This window comes from Carcharodon carcharias, chromosome 23, assembly GCF_017639515.1.
Source record: "Carcharodon carcharias isolate sCarCar2 chromosome 23, sCarCar2.pri, whole genome shotgun sequence".
In the NCBI taxonomy this organism is placed as follows: domain Eukaryota; kingdom Metazoa; phylum Chordata; class Chondrichthyes; order Lamniformes; family Lamnidae; genus Carcharodon; species Carcharodon carcharias.
In genome coordinates this window covers 4,950,080-4,968,379 of record NC_054489.1, presented here as the reverse complement: position 1 = coordinate 4,968,379, position 18,300 = coordinate 4,950,080, and the positions used below count along the sequence as shown (strand labels likewise).

The following is an 18,300-nucleotide window of genomic DNA, read 5'->3' as shown; positions in this document are numbered from 1 at the left end:
TTAATTGCACTGACCAATTATTATTTAACTGACAATATCTGTAACTATAGCAAAAACCTAGTATTCTGTTGCTCAACAATGCAGGACAGAACAGTGACCAGAGATGAAGGTCCATTTGAAGGAAAGTGCTTAACTGCAGACCTTACTACCACTGATGACTAATTAAATAATTTAAATTCACTAAAGGAAAAGGAAAACTCAGGGACGGTCTTTTTGGAATGGAAACAATTTTCTCTCCAATTGGAAAGAATTCACCTCTTTTACTTTTGAACATCAAATTGATTATACCTCCCCCCCAGCCCCCAGAATTCTGCCATTTCTGGTCTCCAGTTGCATCTTAAAAAAACTAATTTATAAACATCAACAAATTCAGGAGCATTCAAACTGAAATACCAGTACCTGCTGTGTCCTGGGCTGGAAATTCTTTTGAGATTTATTGCATAGTTGCTTTCTTGTAGATCCCAACTGACCATCATGGATCCAAGCCCCCTTTTGCGCTATTTGCATGGGGGCTGAAAAGGCAGCTGAATTCTGGCCTGGCTGAATCTCCCAATAATTCTTAGTGTAGTTCATCTTTTCTCCCGCATACCCGTAAGAAAAATATTGCAAGGTTTTGCAAGGAAGTTTTGAAGGTTGTCCCATTAATGCTTATTGTCCGTTAAGAGATGTATAATGTTATGTATGTGTAACTTTAATCCACGAGTTCCTGGACATTACAAATAAGGACAACTCAATAAGTAACCTCACTGGTTGTGAAATGCATTGGGTTGCCCTGAGGATGTGAAAGGTGCCATATCAATGTAAGTTCTTTCTATTTATTCAGTACCTTAACAACATCTCAGCAATGTCCAAAAGCATTTATAATGAATAACGTTTTGTAATTACTGTTATGTGCATAAATATGGGAGCCATTTTCTGCACAGCAAGATCCCACAAACAACAGTGCATGACCAGTTAAACTGTGCCTGGTGGTGTTGGTTAATAGAGGAAAGCTGGTCAAGAAACTGAAGGAACTCCCTTTTTTTCCTTCTAATAATGCCACAGGATCTTTAACAAGTGTGGCTGAGCAGGTAAACAGGGCCTTGTTTTAACATCTTAGCTGAAAAATGGGACGTCAAAGAAAAGATTTTTCTTTACCAAACTCATTATGAACAAGTGATGTTCAAAAAGTAAATTTTTCTCCAATGTTATCGCAGATAAAATACACACCTCAAAATACTGGATGAAGGAACTTACAGGAATATTTTAGTACCGATTTTGCAGTCAGCAGCAAAGGGACAGCACTCACCCCTGACCTTGAAGAAAGCTGTCGACAAAGATTTAATGTGCACTGCGGCATTGATTTCCCTGTTATGATGTTACTATCATTCTGGTGCCATCTAAAGTGGAGTTATCAAACAGGCTTAGCAGCCAATCAGATTGAAGAATCATTACAGACAGCAAACCAGGAAGCAAAAACAGTGATTATCATTCACTTTTTCATCATTTCATCATAAGCTTGTTATGGACAAAGAAATAAACAAGTTGCAAAAAAATGTTTTGGATTGGGGGAGAGCGGATTTTAGTAAAATAAGGCAGGATTTGGCCAAGGTAGACTGGGAACCGCTTCTTGTGGGGAAATCTACAGAAGACCAGTGAGGGGGTGGGGGGCGGTGGTGTTCAAAAAGGAAACGAGGGTACAGGCTCAACATGTTCCCTCTCAGGTGATAGGAAGGAGTAACAAGCCCAGAGAACCATGGATGACCAGAGATATTCAGGATACGATGAGAAGGAAAAGGGAGGCTTTTTAGCAGGTACACGGGGAGCAAATCAGTGGAGGCATTAGTCGAATACAGAAAGTGCAGGGTGGAGCTTAAGAAAGCAATTCGGATAACCAGGGAAAGAGCGGGGCCCATTAGTGACCAAGGAGGCACTCTATGGGAGGAGCCAGAGGACATCAATAGAGTGTTGAACGAATACTTCACATCCATCTTCACCCAAGAGAATGAGGATGAAGGTATCAAACTCAGGGAGAGAGACTGCGAGGCTCTTGAGCAAATCGACATAGGGAGTGACAAGGTATTGAAGGTGTTGGCAGGCTTAAATGTGGACAAATCTCCAGGTCCCGATGATTTGTGTCCCAGACTGCTGAGGGAGGCAAGGGAGGAGATTACAGAGGCTCTGACCCAAATTTTTAATTCCTCTCTGGCCATGGGGGAGGTGCCAGAGGACTGGAGAACAGCTAATGTAGTTCCGCTGTTTAAGAAGGGTTGTAGAGATAAGCCAGGGATCTAGAGACCAGTGAGTCTCACGTCAGTGGTAGAGAAGCTATTGGAGAAAATTTGGAAGAAGAGTATCTATCTCTACTTGGAGAGGCAAGGTTTGATCAGGGATAGTCAGCATGGCTTTGTCAGAGGGAGGTCATGCCTAACAAATGTGATTGAATGTTTTGAGGAGGTGACCAGGTGTGTAGATGAGGGTAGTGCAGTTGATGTAGTTTATATGGATTTCAGCAAAGCCTTTGACAAGGTCCCACATGGGAGACTTATAAAGAAGGCAAATGCACATGGGATACAGGGTAATTTGATAAGGTAGATTCAAAATTGGCATAGTTGTAGGAGGCAGAGGGTGATGACAGAAGGCTGCTGTAGTGACTGGAAGCCAGTGTCCAGTGGCGTACCACAGGGATCTGTGCTGGGTCCCCTATTATTTGTAATTTATATAAATGACATAGATGACTATGTTGGTGGGGGGTGGGGGGGCTGTGTAGGATTAGTAAGTTTGCGGATGACACAAAGATTGGCCGGGTGGTTAACAGTGAGGTTGAGTGTCTTGGGCTACAGGAAGATATAGACGGGATGGTCAAATGGGCAGATAAGTGGCAGATGGAACTTAACACTGAAAAGTGTGAGGTGATACACTTTGGAAGGAGTAATTTGACAAGGAAGTATTCAATGAACGGCATGACACCAGGAAGTTCTGAGGAACAAAGGGACCTTGGCATGTGTGTCCATAGATCTGTGAAGGCAGAGGGGCACGTTAGTGGGGTGGTGAAAAAGGCATATGGGACACTTGCCTTTATCAATCAAGGCATAGATTACAAAAGTAGGAAGGTCATGTTGGAGTTGTATAGAACCTTGGTGAGGCCACAGCTGGAGTACTGTGTGCAGTTCTGGTCACCACATTGTAGGAAAGATGTGATTGCATTGGAGGGGGTGCAGAGGAGATTCACCAGGATGTTGCCTGGGATGAAACATTTAAGTTATGAAGAGAGGTTGGATAGACTTGGGTTGTTTTCATTGGAGCAGAGAAGACTGAGGGGTGACCTGATTGAGGTGTACAAGATTATGAGGGGCATGGACAGGGTGGATAGGGAGCAGCTGTTCCCCTTAGTTGAAGGGTCAGTCATGAGGGGACACAAGTTCAAGGTGAGGGGCAGGAGGTTTAGGGGGATGTGAGGAAAAACTTTTTTGCCCAGAGGGTGGTGACAGTCTGGAATGCGCTGCCTGGGAGGGTGGTGGAGGCAGGTTGCCTCACATTCTTTAAAAAGTACCTGGATGAGCACTTAGCACGTCATAACATTCAAGGCAATGGGTCAAGTGCTGGTAAACGGGACTAGGTAGGTCAGGTGTTTCTCACGAGTCGGTGCAGATTCGATGGGCCGAAGGGCCTCTTATGCACTGTGAGATTCTGTGATTTTATGGAGAGTAAAATAAAGATGCCCGTGTTTTTTTGGGCATATGTGGACCCCAGAAATTGCTGAGATCTATTATGCAGTAATATTGGCGAATGAGGATAGTTTGCAAATTCTAAGCCAATAATGAATTAAGATCATTTCGGGCCATTTCATCCCATTGGATGAAGTGTATTAAATGAAAAAGACTGGTTTTTCTGTAGCGCCTTTCAGGACCGCAGGACAGCCCAAAATGCTTTATTGTCAATTAAGTACTTTTGAAGTATAGTCATTGTTGCAATGTGGAAAACACAGCAGCCAATTTGCAAGATCCCAGCAAGATTCCACAAATAGTAAAGTGATAATGTTAGATAACCCGTTTCAAGTGATTTAGTTTGAGGAGGGGGCCTTGTGGCCCAGGCGGTAACACCCCTGCCTCTGAGTCAATGCACCAGGTTTGAGTCCCAGACCAGGGGCTGGATTTTACGGCCCCCCCCCCACCGCTGCTGGGATGGTTTCGGCAGTGGATGGCGACATGTAAAATATGCTGGGTGGCAAGCCCACCAACTTCTTCCCCACCCCAGAGCTGTCCTTGATAACATGGTAGGTGGGCAGGCGCTGAAATCGGTTGCCTGTCTGACATTTTTAAATAAATAATTAAAGGTCAATTGAGCTACTCAACACGCCGATTGATCCAGATAATATGCTGCCCACACCATAAGACAGTTGTTGTGGGCAGGTGGTGGGGAGGAGCGGGCAAGCTGTTTTTTAGACATGAGTGTTTAAAAGGTGGAAAGAAAGTCGGGGGCGGGGGGGGGGGGGTTGGTGTTGGTGGGGGCTAGGGTCCATCCTTTGGGGGAGGTGCCCTGTGCACATCTGGCATTTCCCCCCCCCTAAAATTTTACCTCCCTTTGTTCCCTCCTGTCTGGTGTCCAAGAACAGCCGCCTCACCCCCACCGTGCTTGTCCTCCTCTGTAGGCTTCCTGGTCTCTCCCAGCCCAAAAGACCCAACTTACCTTGCTCTAGCGTCCATCTTCTCTTCATCTTGGGCCTGCTCGCAGTCCCAACAGCACCCACTACTGAGCTCTGGCACTGCCAGGACTGCTGCAAATTGGCTGGCAGCTCTCAAGGACAACTCTTCCTCTCACTGAGGGGCAAAAATCCCACTACTAGCTTGTTTAGTCCACCACTGTCCAGCCCCAGGACTTGTTGGCCAGGGAAGAACCCATCCACTGGCGCAGGGAAACCAGCATGTACTTGTAACTGTCCCCAGCCTGGATATATGGAGATTGTTAGTGGCAGTAAGGATATCTGGCTGTAAAACTACCCGCTAAATCCAAATATGATGGTGGAAATGAACAGAAATGGAGAAGGGTGATGAAGCAGCATTGTGGCGACCCTATGTAGCATAAGAAAAAGCAGAGAGAGGGAGTGAAGTTGATTGAGGGATAAATATTGAGCCAGGACACCAGGGAAAGTTCCCCTTCTCTTCCAGTAGGCCATGGGATCTTTTGCTTTTACCTGAGAGAATAGGCCTTGTTTTAATATCCTATCTGAAAGACAGCACCTCTGACAGTGCAACACTCTGTCTGAACTGCACTGAGAGTGTCAGGCTAAATGATGAATTTAAGTCTCTGGAGAACTCACAATCTTCTAAGCCAGAGGTGAGAATGCTAACCATAGGTGCTACAACGTGACTTCCCTCACTTCTCTAGTGCATTTGATCCTAATTGTAATTGGAGAAAGAACTCTACATAATTCCATTTTTGTTGCTTTAAAATCACATCCATCAAATGTAAACATTAATCCAAGATTCAGGAGAGCCAGGAACTTGGTTCTTTCACCACTGAGACCTGGATCTTAACCCACCCTAGATTAATGGGATGCAGATCTTTCTCTGCTGACTGTCCAGAATCTATGTGTGCCACCATCCCAATTACACTGCTGGGGCTGGCTCCTTCACATAAATTTAATTTATATTTTAGAGGAGAAGGACTAAAATTACAACAAAATTGAAACCTGTGCTGAATTTTACATGGAGGCAGTGGTCAGCCTCCCAGCATAAAATCAGGTTGGGGAGGGTGGGGGAAGCCCACCTCCACTAGGCCAACTCGCCTATGGCATTTAACGGTCATTGGGCCATTAATTGGCTCGAGGTGGGACTTCCGCTACCAGAAATAGTAGCCACTGCTGAGACTACAGGTACGCCCCCACAAAGAGATGCCATGGACGTGGACTTAAATGCCTCCCTACAGAGCAGCCAGTCTGGCAATCTGGACATTTGGCCCTGGCAACCACTGCCCAATTTTACATGTCTCCCCATCTGCCAGCCTGTCCTGGAAGGTGTAAACTGCTGGGAGCTCAGTGTAGCACTAACACATGGCACCACGGTACATACTGTCCCAATCCACTTAGTTTTCAAACAGCAGGGTCCATGTAGGTAATCTCTCTGAGCAGGGAACAGAATATCAGTGGGACAGTTATAACTGGGAGCGCTCTCAAGCGTCTCTGAACTGATTATGGTCATTTGTGGAATACTCAAAAGAGTACTTCACCACCTGCCTTGTTGGAGAGACTTAAAGCTGGAACCAAGGAGACTGAAGAAATGGGTGGGAAGAACTGATAAATATAAGAAGGTAGGTGTGGCAAAGATAAGGGGCATAACAACATGGGAGCATGAATGGCACACCTCCTGGAAACAGCCGGCATAGAGTTGGCATACTAGATGCCGACCTGGGCTGCAGGGCAGATTAACGAGGGGTGAGTGAGTCCTGCTCTCTGGAGTTGCCGGCCAATCCAATTGGCTGGCAACTCCATCAGTCCTGGCAGCGCCAGGAAGGTGTCAGTAGCCGCTATCAAGACGGCAGAAGAAGACAAAGGCCCATTGAACGCTGGAGCAGGTAAGTCTGGGGTCCTTTGACTGGGAGGGTTTGGGTAGGCTAGGGAGAGGAGTGGAGGGAAGGGGTTGGGTTTAAGGGGGTGAGCAGGAGGGAAGGGGGCTTTGACCTTAGAGGAGACGCTCTGCAATCGGCAAAGGGCAGCCTCCAAAGAACGACACCCTCACTTCCTTCCCTATCCTTAAATGTTGAAGTGAAAAAGAGTGGACTGCCTAGCTGCCCACGCCAAATGTTTTTTGGCATTGGCATCATATTTTGAGGGTCAATGAGCTTGACAGCAAGTCTAATGGAGTCTTGACTGTTCATTTAAATATAGCGGATGGCTACCGACTTCAACACCAGCCCACCCCCTGTATTATATGGGACAGCTTGTGGGTGGATGGGAAGGTAGTGAGGTGGATGCCTGCCCTATTTTATGTGCACCCCCCCGCAGCAAACAACTAGTCAGGGGCACTTAAATTCAGCCCAAGGTGAGTCTTGCCGTTATTGAGCAGAACAGCGCCTGTGCTATTTTGTAAAATGAACACAACAAAAATTATCTCATTCTTCTTATTTTTTTCAATCAGTCACAAAATAAGTAACAGGAGGAAATCTGCAGGCAGAGCAAGAGACGCAATTTCAATGAAGATTTGAGGACAGGACAAAATCGGCATGAATAAGAGGCTAAGTGTGTGAGCTGGTATAATGGGTTTAGTGTGCACTGGTTACTGGCTACACTGGCAACCTACCCTCAGATATGACTCCTTCATTCTCAGTATTTTCAGACAATTGCCCATCGAGCTGGTTGGCATCTATTATGGGAAAAAATGAGGTCATGTAAAATATAGTCAACAGGTAGGTTCTAATCATTTCTGGAGAAAAATTTCCTTCTTATAAACTGTTTTACCCAATTCAGAAACATCTCTAAGGACTTAATATACAATGAAATACTTTAAAATACAGTGATTGCTGTTGGTTACATGGTAACCAGTTTTCACACAGCAAGATCCCAAAACGGAATAAGATGAAACAACTGTTTCTGGTGATGATTTATGGTAGAATCTCAGCTTTGACACTGTGACAATCCCCCTGCTCTTCCCCGAATGGTAGATGGAATCTCTAAAATCAATCAGAATAGGCAGATGGGGCTTGAGTTTAATGTCAGCACTTTTGACTATACAGCACTGTGTTGGAGTGCCAGCATAGATTGAGCTTCTCCCACTCTGCTACCGCAACGTTGGCAGGAGTTTGGTGGAAACACCATTAATGTGCTCAATGGAGTTCCACCAAAGTTGTTGGGGAACAGGAGAGTCTTTGGGGAAATGTCCCCTCTATGTTCTTAACCATGGGGATGGGGCTTGGACCCACCCAGCCTTCTGTCTAACCAAAGGTTAGAGATTCTGCATAATTATATGTTAAGTGAAATTGTGACTGTTATTTTAGTTTAAAGAGGTCCTATCTGCTAATCCACAAATCAGACCTTGTGCCTTATTGACTAATATCTTGTTTACACCGAGTCCCAGATCCTTCACATCAAATTTTGAGTGTGAGGGTGTAGATTGTACCATTTACGCTGCCATACTCTCAGGGCTTCTCTCCAAGACAGGTTTACAGTGAATTAAGGTGCAATGGAAAGAACTATCCAATTAGTACACACGCCTTTGCTCTTTCCTAGTAATCTTATAGATTTCTCATTTTCAAGTATTTATCCAACTCCCTTTGTAATGTTATTATTCACCCCAACCAACCCCCCAAGGCTCAGACAGACCATTCCAGAACATAGAGATAAAAACAAAAAAACTGCGGATGCTGGAAATCCAAAACCAAAACAAAAACAGAATTACCTGGAAAAACTCAGCAGGTCTGGCAGCATCGGCGGAGAAGAAAAGAGTTGACATTTTGAGTCCTCATGACCCTTCGACAGAACTTGAGTTCGAGTCCAAGAAAGAGTTGAAATATAAGCTGGTTTAAGGTGTGTGGGGAGGGCGGAGAGAGAGAGAAGTGGAGTAGGGGTGTGGTTGTAGGGACAAACAAGCAGTGATAGAAGCAGATCATCAAAATATGTCAACAACAATCGAACAAAAGAACACAGGTGTTAAAGTTAAAGTTGGTGATATTATCTAAATGAATATGATAATTAAGAATGGATGGTAGGGCACTCAAGGTATAGCTCTAGTGGGGGTGGGGAGAGCATAAAAGATTTAAAAAATTTTTTTTAAAAATAATGGAAATAGGTGGGAAAAGGAAAATCTATATAATTTATTGGAAAAAAAAAGGAAGGGGGAAACAGAAAGGGGGTGGGGATGGGGGAGAGAGCTCACGACCTAAAGTTGTTGAATTCAATATTCAGTCCGGAAGGCTGTAAAGTGCCTAGTCGGAAGATGAGGTGTTGTTCCTCCAGTTTGCGTTGGGCTTCACTGGAACAATGCAGCAAGCCAAGGACAGACATGTGGGCAAGAGAGCAGGGTGGAGTGTTAAAATGGCAAGCGACAGGGAGGTTTGGGTCATTCTTGCGGACAGACCGCAGGTGTTCTGCAAAGCGGTCACCCAGTTTACGTTTGGTCTCTCCAATGTAGAGGAGACCACATTGGGAGCAACAAATGCAGTAGACTAAGTTGGGGGAAATGCAAGTGAAATGCTGCTTCACTTGAAAGGAGTGTTTGGGTCCTTGGACGGTGAGGAGAGAGGAAGTGAAGGGGCAGGTGTTGCATCTTTTGCGTGGGCATGGGGTGGTGCCATAGGAGGGGGTTGAGGAGTAGGGGGTGATGGAGGAGTGGCCCAGGGTGTCCCGGAGGGAACGATCCCTACGGAATGCCGATGGGGGGGTGAAGGGAAGATGTGTTTGGTGGTGGCATCATGCTGGAGTTGGCGGAAATGGCGGAGGATGATCCTTTGAATGCGGAGACTGGTGGGGTGATAAGTGAGGACAAGGGGGACCCTATCATGTTTCTGGGAGGGAGGAGAAGGCGTGAGGGCGGATGCGCGGGAGATGGGCCGGACACGGTTGAGGGCCCTGTCAACGACCGTGGGTGGAAAACCTCGGTTAAGGAAGAAGGAGGACATGTCAGAGGAACTGTTTTTGAAGGTAGCATCATCGGAACAGATGCGACGGAGGCGAAGGAACTGAGAGAATGGGATGGAGTCCTTATAGGAAGCGGGGTGTGAGGAGCTGTAGTCGAGATAGCTGTGGGAGTCGGTAGGCTTGTAATGGATATTGGTGGACAGTCTATCACCAGAGATTGAGACAGAGAGGTCAAGGAAGGGAAGGGAAGTATCAGAGATGGACCACGTGAAAATGATGGAGGGGTGGAGATTGGAAGCAAAATTAATAAATTTTTCCAAGTCCCGACGAGAGCATGAAGCGGCACCGAAGTAATCATCGATGTACCGGAGAAAGAGTTGTGGAAGGGGGCCGGAGTAGGACTGGAACAAGGAATGTTCCACATACCCCATAAAGAGACCATAGCCCCAGCTATGCCTGGAGGAACAACATCTCATCTTCCGACTAGGCACTTTACAGCCTTCCGGACTGAATATTGAATTCAACAACTTTAGGTCGTGAGCTCCCTCCCCCATCCCCACCCCCTCTCTGTTTCCCCCTTCCTTTTTTTCCCCAATAAATTATATAGATTTTCCTTTTCCCACCTATTTCCATTATTTTAAAAAAATTTTTTTTAAATCTTTTATGCTCTCCCCACCCCCACTAGAGCTATACCTTGAGTGCTCTACCATCCATTCTTAATTAGCACATTCGTTTAGATAATATCACCAACTTTAACTTTAACACCTATGTGTTCTTTTGTTCTATTGTTGTTGACATATTTTGATGATCTGCTTCTATCACTACTTGTTTGTCCCTACAACCACACCCCCACTCCACTTCTCTCTCTCTCTCTCTCTCTCTCCGCCCCCCACACACACACACCTTAAACCAGCTTATATTTCAACTCTTTCTTGGACTCGAACTCAAGTTCTGTCGAAGGGTCATGAGGACTCGAAACGTCAACTCTTTTCTTCTCCGCCGATGCTGCCAGACCTGCTGAGTTTTTCCAGGTAATTCTGTTTTTGTTTTCATTCCAGAACATAACAAGTTGCTGCACAGAAATAGTTCCCCTCATGTTTCCCCCTGGATTTTGAGTCAATGATGTTAAATCTGTGTCCCTTGGTTCCAGATCCTCATGTTACTGGAAACAGTTTCTCCCTATCTACTCTATCAAAACTTCTCTTAATTTTGAACACCTCTATTCCAGCTTTCTTTAACTCTCTGCTTTAAGGAAAACAAACTCAGATTCTCTTCACTTAACACAAGTCCCTTATCCCTGACATTCTAGTAAATCTCTTTTGTACCCTCTCTCCTTTCTACAGTGTGCTACATGATAGTCCAGCTCAGGTTTAACTAGGGAGTTGAAAGGTTTCCCGTAACTCCTTTTCTTCTCCAATCTGTGCCTCTATTTATGAAGCTTAGGATTCCATTCACTTTTTTAACAACCTTATCAACTTTTTATTTATTTTACACAGAACGTGGGCATCACTGACAAGCCCAGAATTATTTTTCCCTCCTTAATTGCCCTTGAGAAGGTGGTGATGCACCTGCCTCCTTGAATACAAAGCTGGATGGCATGCTAGGCCTTTTCTGAGGGCAGTTAAGATTCAGCCCCATTATTGTGTGTCTTGAATCACATGTAGGCCAGACTGGGTAAGGATGGCAGACTTCCTTCCGTAAAGGACATTAGTGAACCAGATGATTTTTTTTAATGATGATCTTTCAGTTTCATGGTGACCATTACTGATACCAATAACTTTGGTTCATGTAATTAATTGAATTTAAATTCCTCAGCTGTTGTGCTGGGATCTGAACTCCTGTCTCTGGATCATTTGTCCGGGTCTCGAGATTACTAGTCCCAGTAACACAACCAGGATACTAATGTACCCCCTGCCACCTTCAAAGATTTGAGTACATATAGCTGCAGGCAAGGTGCGAGAAACATTTTTAATCAGGGTTCAATGAGAAGGAACAAAATAAGCATGAAGAGGAAGCTAAGTGTGTGAGCTGGTATAATGGGTTTAGTGCGCACTGGTTACTGGCTACACTGGCAACCTACCCTCAGATATGACTCCTTCATTCTCAGTACTTTCTGTCAATTGCCCCTCGACCTGATTGGAATCTATTATGGGAAAATACAAGGTCATGTAAAATAGAGTCAACAGATAAGTTCTAATCATTACTGGAGAAAATCTTCCTTCTTATAAACTGTTTTATCCAATTCAGAAACATCTCTAAGGATTTCATATACAATGAATTACTTTAAAATACAGTGATTGTTGTTGGTTACATGGTAACCAATTTTCAAAGAGCAAGATCCCAAAACAGAATAAGATGAAACAACTGCGTCTGGTGATGATTTATGGTAGAATCTCAGCTATGACACTATGAAAACCCCCTGCTCTCCCTTGAATGGTGGCATGAAATCTCTAACATCAACCAGAATAGGTAGATGGGGCTTGAGTTTAATGTTAGCACTTCTGACTATGCAGCACTGTGTTGGAGTGCCAGCCTAGATTGAGCTTCCCGCACTCTGCTGCCGCAACATTGGCAGGAGTTTGGTTAATGTGTTCAATGAAGTTCCACCAAAGTTGTTGGGGAACAGGAGAGCCTTTGGGGAAATGTCCCCTCTATGGTCTTAACCATGGGGATGGGGCTTGGACCCACCCAGCCTTCTGTCTAACCAAAAGTTAAGGATTCTGCATAATTACATGTAAGTGAAATTGTGACTGTTATTTTAGTTTAAAGAGCTCCTATCTGCTAATCCACAAATCAGACTTTGTGCCTTACTCACTAGTATCTTGTTTACACTGAATCCTGAATCCTTCATCAAATCTTGAGTGTGAGGGTGTAGATTGTACCATTTACACTGCCACACTCTCAGGGCATCTCTCTAATACAAGTTTACAGTGAATTAAGCTGCAATGGAAAGAGCTGTCCAAGAAGTACAAACTCCTTTGTTCTTTCCTAGTAATCTTATAGATTTCTCTTTTTCAAGTATTTATCTAACTCCCTTTGTAATGCGGGGATCGTTCCCTCCATCACCCCCTACACCTCAACCCCCTCCCATGGCACCTCCCATTTAACCGCTGAAGGAGCAACACCTGCCCCTTTACTTTCCCCCCTCCTCACCGTCCAAGGGCCTAAACACTCCTTTCAAGTGAAGCAGCATTTCACTTGCACTTCCCTCAATTTAGACTACTGCATTCACTGCTCCCAATGTGGTTTCCTCTACATTGGAGAGACCAAACGCAGACTGGGTGACTGCTTTGCGGAACACCTGCGGTCTGTCCGCAAGAATGACCCAGACCTCCCTGTCGCTTGCCATTTTAACACTCCACCTGCTCTCTTGCCCACATGTCCGTCCTTGGCTTGCTGCATTGTTCCAGTGAAGCTCAACGCAAACTGGAGGAACAGCACCTCAACTTCCGACTAGGCACTTTACAGCCTTCCAGACTGAATATTGAGTTCAACAACTTTAGATCACGAACCCTCTCCTCCATCCCCACCCCCTTTCCGATACCCTTTTTCCAATAATTTATATATATTTTTCTTTTCCCACCTATTTCCATTATTTTTAAATGTATTTCCATCCATTGTTTTATCTCTACCTTTTAGCCTATTTCGATCCCTTCCCCCCACCCCATCCCCACTAGGGCTATCTGTACCTTGCTCGTGCTGCTTTCTACCCTTAATGTCACCTATTAGCACATTTCTTAGCCAATAACACCACTGTCAATACTTCTTTGTCCTTTTGTCTGTGACATCTTTAGGCAATCGCCACCTATCACTGGCCCTCTATCCAGCTGGACTTGTCCCACACCCCACCCCCCAAACCAGCTTCTATTTCACCCCTTTTCTATTTTTCCTTAGTTCTGATGAAGAGTCATTCGGACTCGAAGCATTAACTGTGTTCCTCTTTGCAGATGCTGTCAGACCTGTTGAGTTTTTCCAGGTATTTTTGTTTTTGTTTTGGATTTCCAGCATCTGCAGTATTTTGCTTTTATCCCTTTGTAATGTTATTATTCACCGCCCCCTCTCCCCCCCACTCTCAGACAGACCATTCTAGAACATCATAACTTGCTGCACAGAAATAGTTCTCCTCATGTTTCCCCCTGGATGTTGAGTCAATAATTTTTAAATCTGTGTCCCTTGGTTCCAGATCCTCATGTTACTGGAAACAGTTTCTCCCTATCTACTCTATCAAAACTTCTTTTAATTTTGAACACCTCTATTCCAGCTTTCTTTAACTCTCTGCTTTAAGGATTCTCTTCACTTAACACAAGTCCCTCATCCCTGACATCATTCCAGTAAATTTCTTTTGTACCCTCTCTCCTTTCTACAGTGTGCTACATGATAGTCCAGCTCAGGTTTAACTAGGAATTTGAAAGGTTTCCCATAACTCCTTTTCTTCTCCACTCTGTGCTTCTATTTATGAAGTTTAGGATTCCATTCACTTTTTTAACAACCTTATCAACTTTTTATTTATTTTACACAGAGTGTGGGCATCACTGACAAGCCCAGAATTATTTTTCCCTCCTTAATTGCCCTTGAGAAGGTGGTGATGCACCTGCCTCCTTGAATACAAAGCTGGATGGCATGCTAGGCCTTTTCTGAGGGCAGTTAAGATTCAGCCGCATTATTGTGTGTCTTGAATCACATGTAGGCCAGACTGGGTAAGGATGGCAGATTTCCTTCCGTAAAGGACATTAGTGAACCAGATGATTTTTTTTAATGATGATATTTCAGTTTCATGGCGACCATTACTGACACCAATAACTTTGGTTCATGTAATTAATTGAATTTAAATTCCTCAGCTGTTGTGCTGGGATCTGAACTCTTGTCTCTGGATCGTTTGTCCGGGTCTCGAGATTACTAGTCCCAGTAACACAACCAGGATACTAATGTACCCCCTGCCACCTTCAAAGATTTGTGTACATATATCTACCGGCAAGGTAAGTGTGTGAGCTGGTATAATTGGTTTAGTGCGCACTGGTTACTGGCTACACTGGCAACCTACCCATTCTCAGTACTTTCAGGCAATTTATCCTCAACCTGATTGGAATCTATTATGGGAAAATACGAGGTTATGTAAAATATAGTCAACAGGTAAGTTCTAATCATTACTGGAGAAAATCTTCCTTCTTATAAACTGTTTTATCCAATTCAGAAACATCTCTAAGGATTTCATATACAATGAATTACTTTAAAATACAGTGTTTGTTGTTGGTTACATGGTAACCAGTTATCACACAGCAAGATCCCAAAACAATAAGATGAAACAACTGTTTTTTTCCCTCCTGTTACTGGAAACAGTTTCTCACTATCTACTCTATCAAAACTTCTCTCAGGCCAGAATTTGTCCGTCAGCGAGGTGGGGGTGGTGGGGGGGTGGTGGGGGGGGTGGGGTGGTGCCTGCTCTCCATCGTGAAAATGACATTGGGGGTTCCCCCTGACATCATCCCGCCCCATTTAAATATTCAGGAAGGCGGGCAGACAGCGAAATCAGCTGTCCGCCCACCAACCTGTCAATGGCCAATTGAGGCCATTGACAGGAATAATTAAGTCAATTAAAGGCCCTGCCCGTCCAACCTTAAGGCTGGTGGGGAGGCCAGGAGCCCCAGTGGGCTTCTGAAAAAACATGAAACTTCATCCAGTGGCGGGATGAGGTTTCGTGTCTGTTTTAAAAGACTTTAATAAACCTTATGTGATATTTATTAACATGTCCCATCTCATGTGACATTGTCACATGGAGTGGGACATGTTAATTTTTTGATTTTTCTTTTTTAAATTTATAATATTTTCAGCGCTCTCCCTGAGACAGCACTTAGTGTCAGAGGGATGTGTGCTCTTTCATGCGCGTGCGTGCAAGAGCGCGCTTTGACAGTAGGGGAATCCCTCCTCACCCGCACAGGGAGCGCATAGGGTTTCCTGTCGGGTGGCCCACCCACACAAAATGGCGGCAGGGCCCATTTCTGCAGCGGCAATCGGCTGCCTGCCCACCGCCGAGCCGGTGGGGCCCACCCGCCCATCGAGGGCTAAATTCTGCTCCTAATTTTGAACACCTCTATTCCAGCTTTCCTTAACTCTCTCTGCTTTATGGAAAACAAACCCAGATTCTCTTCACTTAACACAAGTCCCTCATCCCTGGCATCATTCTAGTAAATGTCTTTTGTACTCTCTCTCCTTTCTACTGTGTGTTATATAATAGATGAACTCAGGTTTAACTAAGGAGTTGAAAGGTTTCCCATAATTTCTTTCCATCTCCACTCTGTGCCTTTATACTTATAAAGCTCAGGATCCCATTCATTTTTTTAACAACCTTATCGAGCACAGCCCTCTAAATTGTGACGCAGGCCTATAGTACTGTCTCTGCATTCTAGACCCAACTACCTCTTGTGGTCTTGCCCAATCTTGTCTGTGCTTTCAGTCCTCGAATGCTTCCCACTCCCCCAGTCATGTGTCTGTGTTACCCCCCACCCAGTCAAGGCCTTTGCCCTCCAGCCCCTTACCTTGCCTCTGTCTTGACCCGCAACCATGCCAACCCCCCGAAGTCAAGCCTTTGACCCCAGGCCCTTCAACCACACCATCCCCAACCCCGCCTTACCGCTGGTCTGGAATGGAGAGCATTGGCTCTGCACCCCCACTTAGCTCCCGTTGGTCTTGTCTGCGCAGCCTGGCATGGAGTCAGAGCAACTGCGAGTGAAGAATGGTAGGTGATCATATCACAAAGTCACAAATGAAGTGCAGGCTGCCAGGTGCACATCACTTATATCCAGTCATCAATCACGCTAGTCTAATTAGACACTGGCGTGGCCTTTTGATCTAAAGTTGGGGCATGATTCTTGCGAGCTGGCTTTTGAATGCGTATTCGTGACACTTCAATGCCAAATGCGGTGCCCATCATGGTGCAGCGGCCTACCAGGCCCACAGACAATGACGATCTCTTTTCATGCCAGTGGGAAACTGATTTTTGGATGAACACCATATTTTCCCATCTTGCCCACCATGACACTCGCTGCTGGCAGGATTGGAAGATCCCACCCCCAGATTCTCTTCACTTAACCCAAGTGCTTCATCCCTGGTATCATTCCAGTAAGTTTCATTTTTACCCTCTATTCTTTCCACAATGTTCATGAATCACAATCACGTTCAGTGCATGAATCACAAAAGGTTAGTATTCAGGTACAGCAAGTAATTAGCAAAGCTAATAGAATGTTATTGTTTATTGTGAGGGGAATTGAATACAAAGTAGGGAGGTTATGCTTCAATTATACAGGGCACTTGTGAGACCACATCTGGAGTATTGTGTACAGTACTGGTCACCTTATTTAAGGAAGGATGTAAATGCATTGGAAGCAGTTCAGAGAAGGTTTACCAGACTAATACGTGGAATGGGAGGGCTGTCTTATCTGGAAAAGTTGAACAGACTAGGCTTGTATCCACTGGAGTTTAGAAGAATAAGAAGCAACATGATTGGAACCTTTAAGATCCTGAGGGTTCTGGACAGGGTGGATGTGGAAAGTGTGTTTCCTCTTGTGGGGAAATATAGAACTGGGGGTCACTGTTTAAAAATAAGGAGTTGCCCTGTTAAGACAGAGATGAGGGGAAATTTTTTCTCTCAGATGGTTGTGAGATTTTGGAACTCTCTTCCTCAAAAGGTGGTGAATGCAGAGTCTGAATATTTTTAAGGCAGAGGTAGATAGTTTCTTGATAAGCAAGTGAGTGAAGTTATCCGGGGTAGGCGGGAATGTGGGGTTGAGGTTACAATCAGATCGGCCGTGGTCTTATTGAATAGCGGAGCAGGCTCGAGGGGTGGAGTGGCCGTCTCCTGCTGGTAAGTCATATGTTCATATATCCCAATGTACACAATAGACCAGCTCAGGTTTAACTATTGAGTCGATAGGTTTCCCATAACTTTGCTTCTCCACTCTGCGCCTCTATCTATAAAGCCCAGGATCCCATTCACTTTTTTAACACCTTATCAACTTGTTATTTATTTTTCACAGAATGTGAGCATCACTGACAAGGCCAGAATTATTTTTTCCTTCTTAATTGCCCTTGAGAGGATGGTGTTCCGCTGCCTCCTTGAATACAAAGCTGAATAGAGTGCTGGGCCATTTCTGAGGGCAGTTAAGAGTCAACCCCATTGCTGTGGGTCTGGAGTCAGCTATAAGCCAGACTTGATAATGATGGCAGATTTCCTTCCTTAAAGGACATTATTGAACCAGATTTTTTTTTGACAATCGGGTAGTTTCATGGTGTCCGTTACTGATACCAACTTGTTAGTTCAGATTCATGTAATTAACTGAATTTAAATTCCTCAGCTGTTGTGCTGGGATCTGAACTCCTGTCTCTGGATCATTATTCTGGGCCTCAGGATTACTAGTCCCAGTAACACAACCAGGATACTAATTTACCCTCTGCCACCTTCAAAGATTTGAGTACATAAATCTGCAGGCAAGGTGAGAGAAACATTTTTAATTGGGGTTCAATGAGAAGGAACAAAATAAGCATGAAGAGGAGGCTAAGTGTGTGAGCTGGTATCATGGGTTTAGTGCGCACTGGTTACTGGCTACACTGGCAACCTACCCTCAGATATGACTCCTTCATTCTCAGTACTTTCAGGCAATTTTTCCTCAACCTGATTGGAATCTATTATGGGAAAATACGAAGTTATGTAAAATAGAGTCAACAGATAAGTTCCAATCATTACTGGAGAAAATTTC

The 18,300-nt window shown here is 44.6% G+C and overlaps 1 protein-coding gene across 15 annotated transcripts in view; it reads right to left on the bottom strand.

Annotated features, from left to right (window-relative positions):
* odad4 (outer dynein arm docking complex subunit 4) overlaps positions 1-18,300 on the bottom strand; it is an 85,855-nt gene that overhangs the window by 1,077 nt on the left and 66,478 nt on the right. For 12 of the 15 annotated variants that reach the window (XM_041173831.1, XM_041173821.1, XM_041173823.1 and 9 more), the window contains one exon: positions 7,278-7,340. The exons of the other annotated variants lie outside the window; for them this stretch is intronic. In XM_041173831.1, the coding sequence (XP_041029765.1) occupies positions 7,278-7,340 (63 nt within the window). The remainder of the gene's footprint in view (positions 1-7,277; positions 7,341-18,300) is intronic. 15 annotated transcript variants of the gene reach the window in all.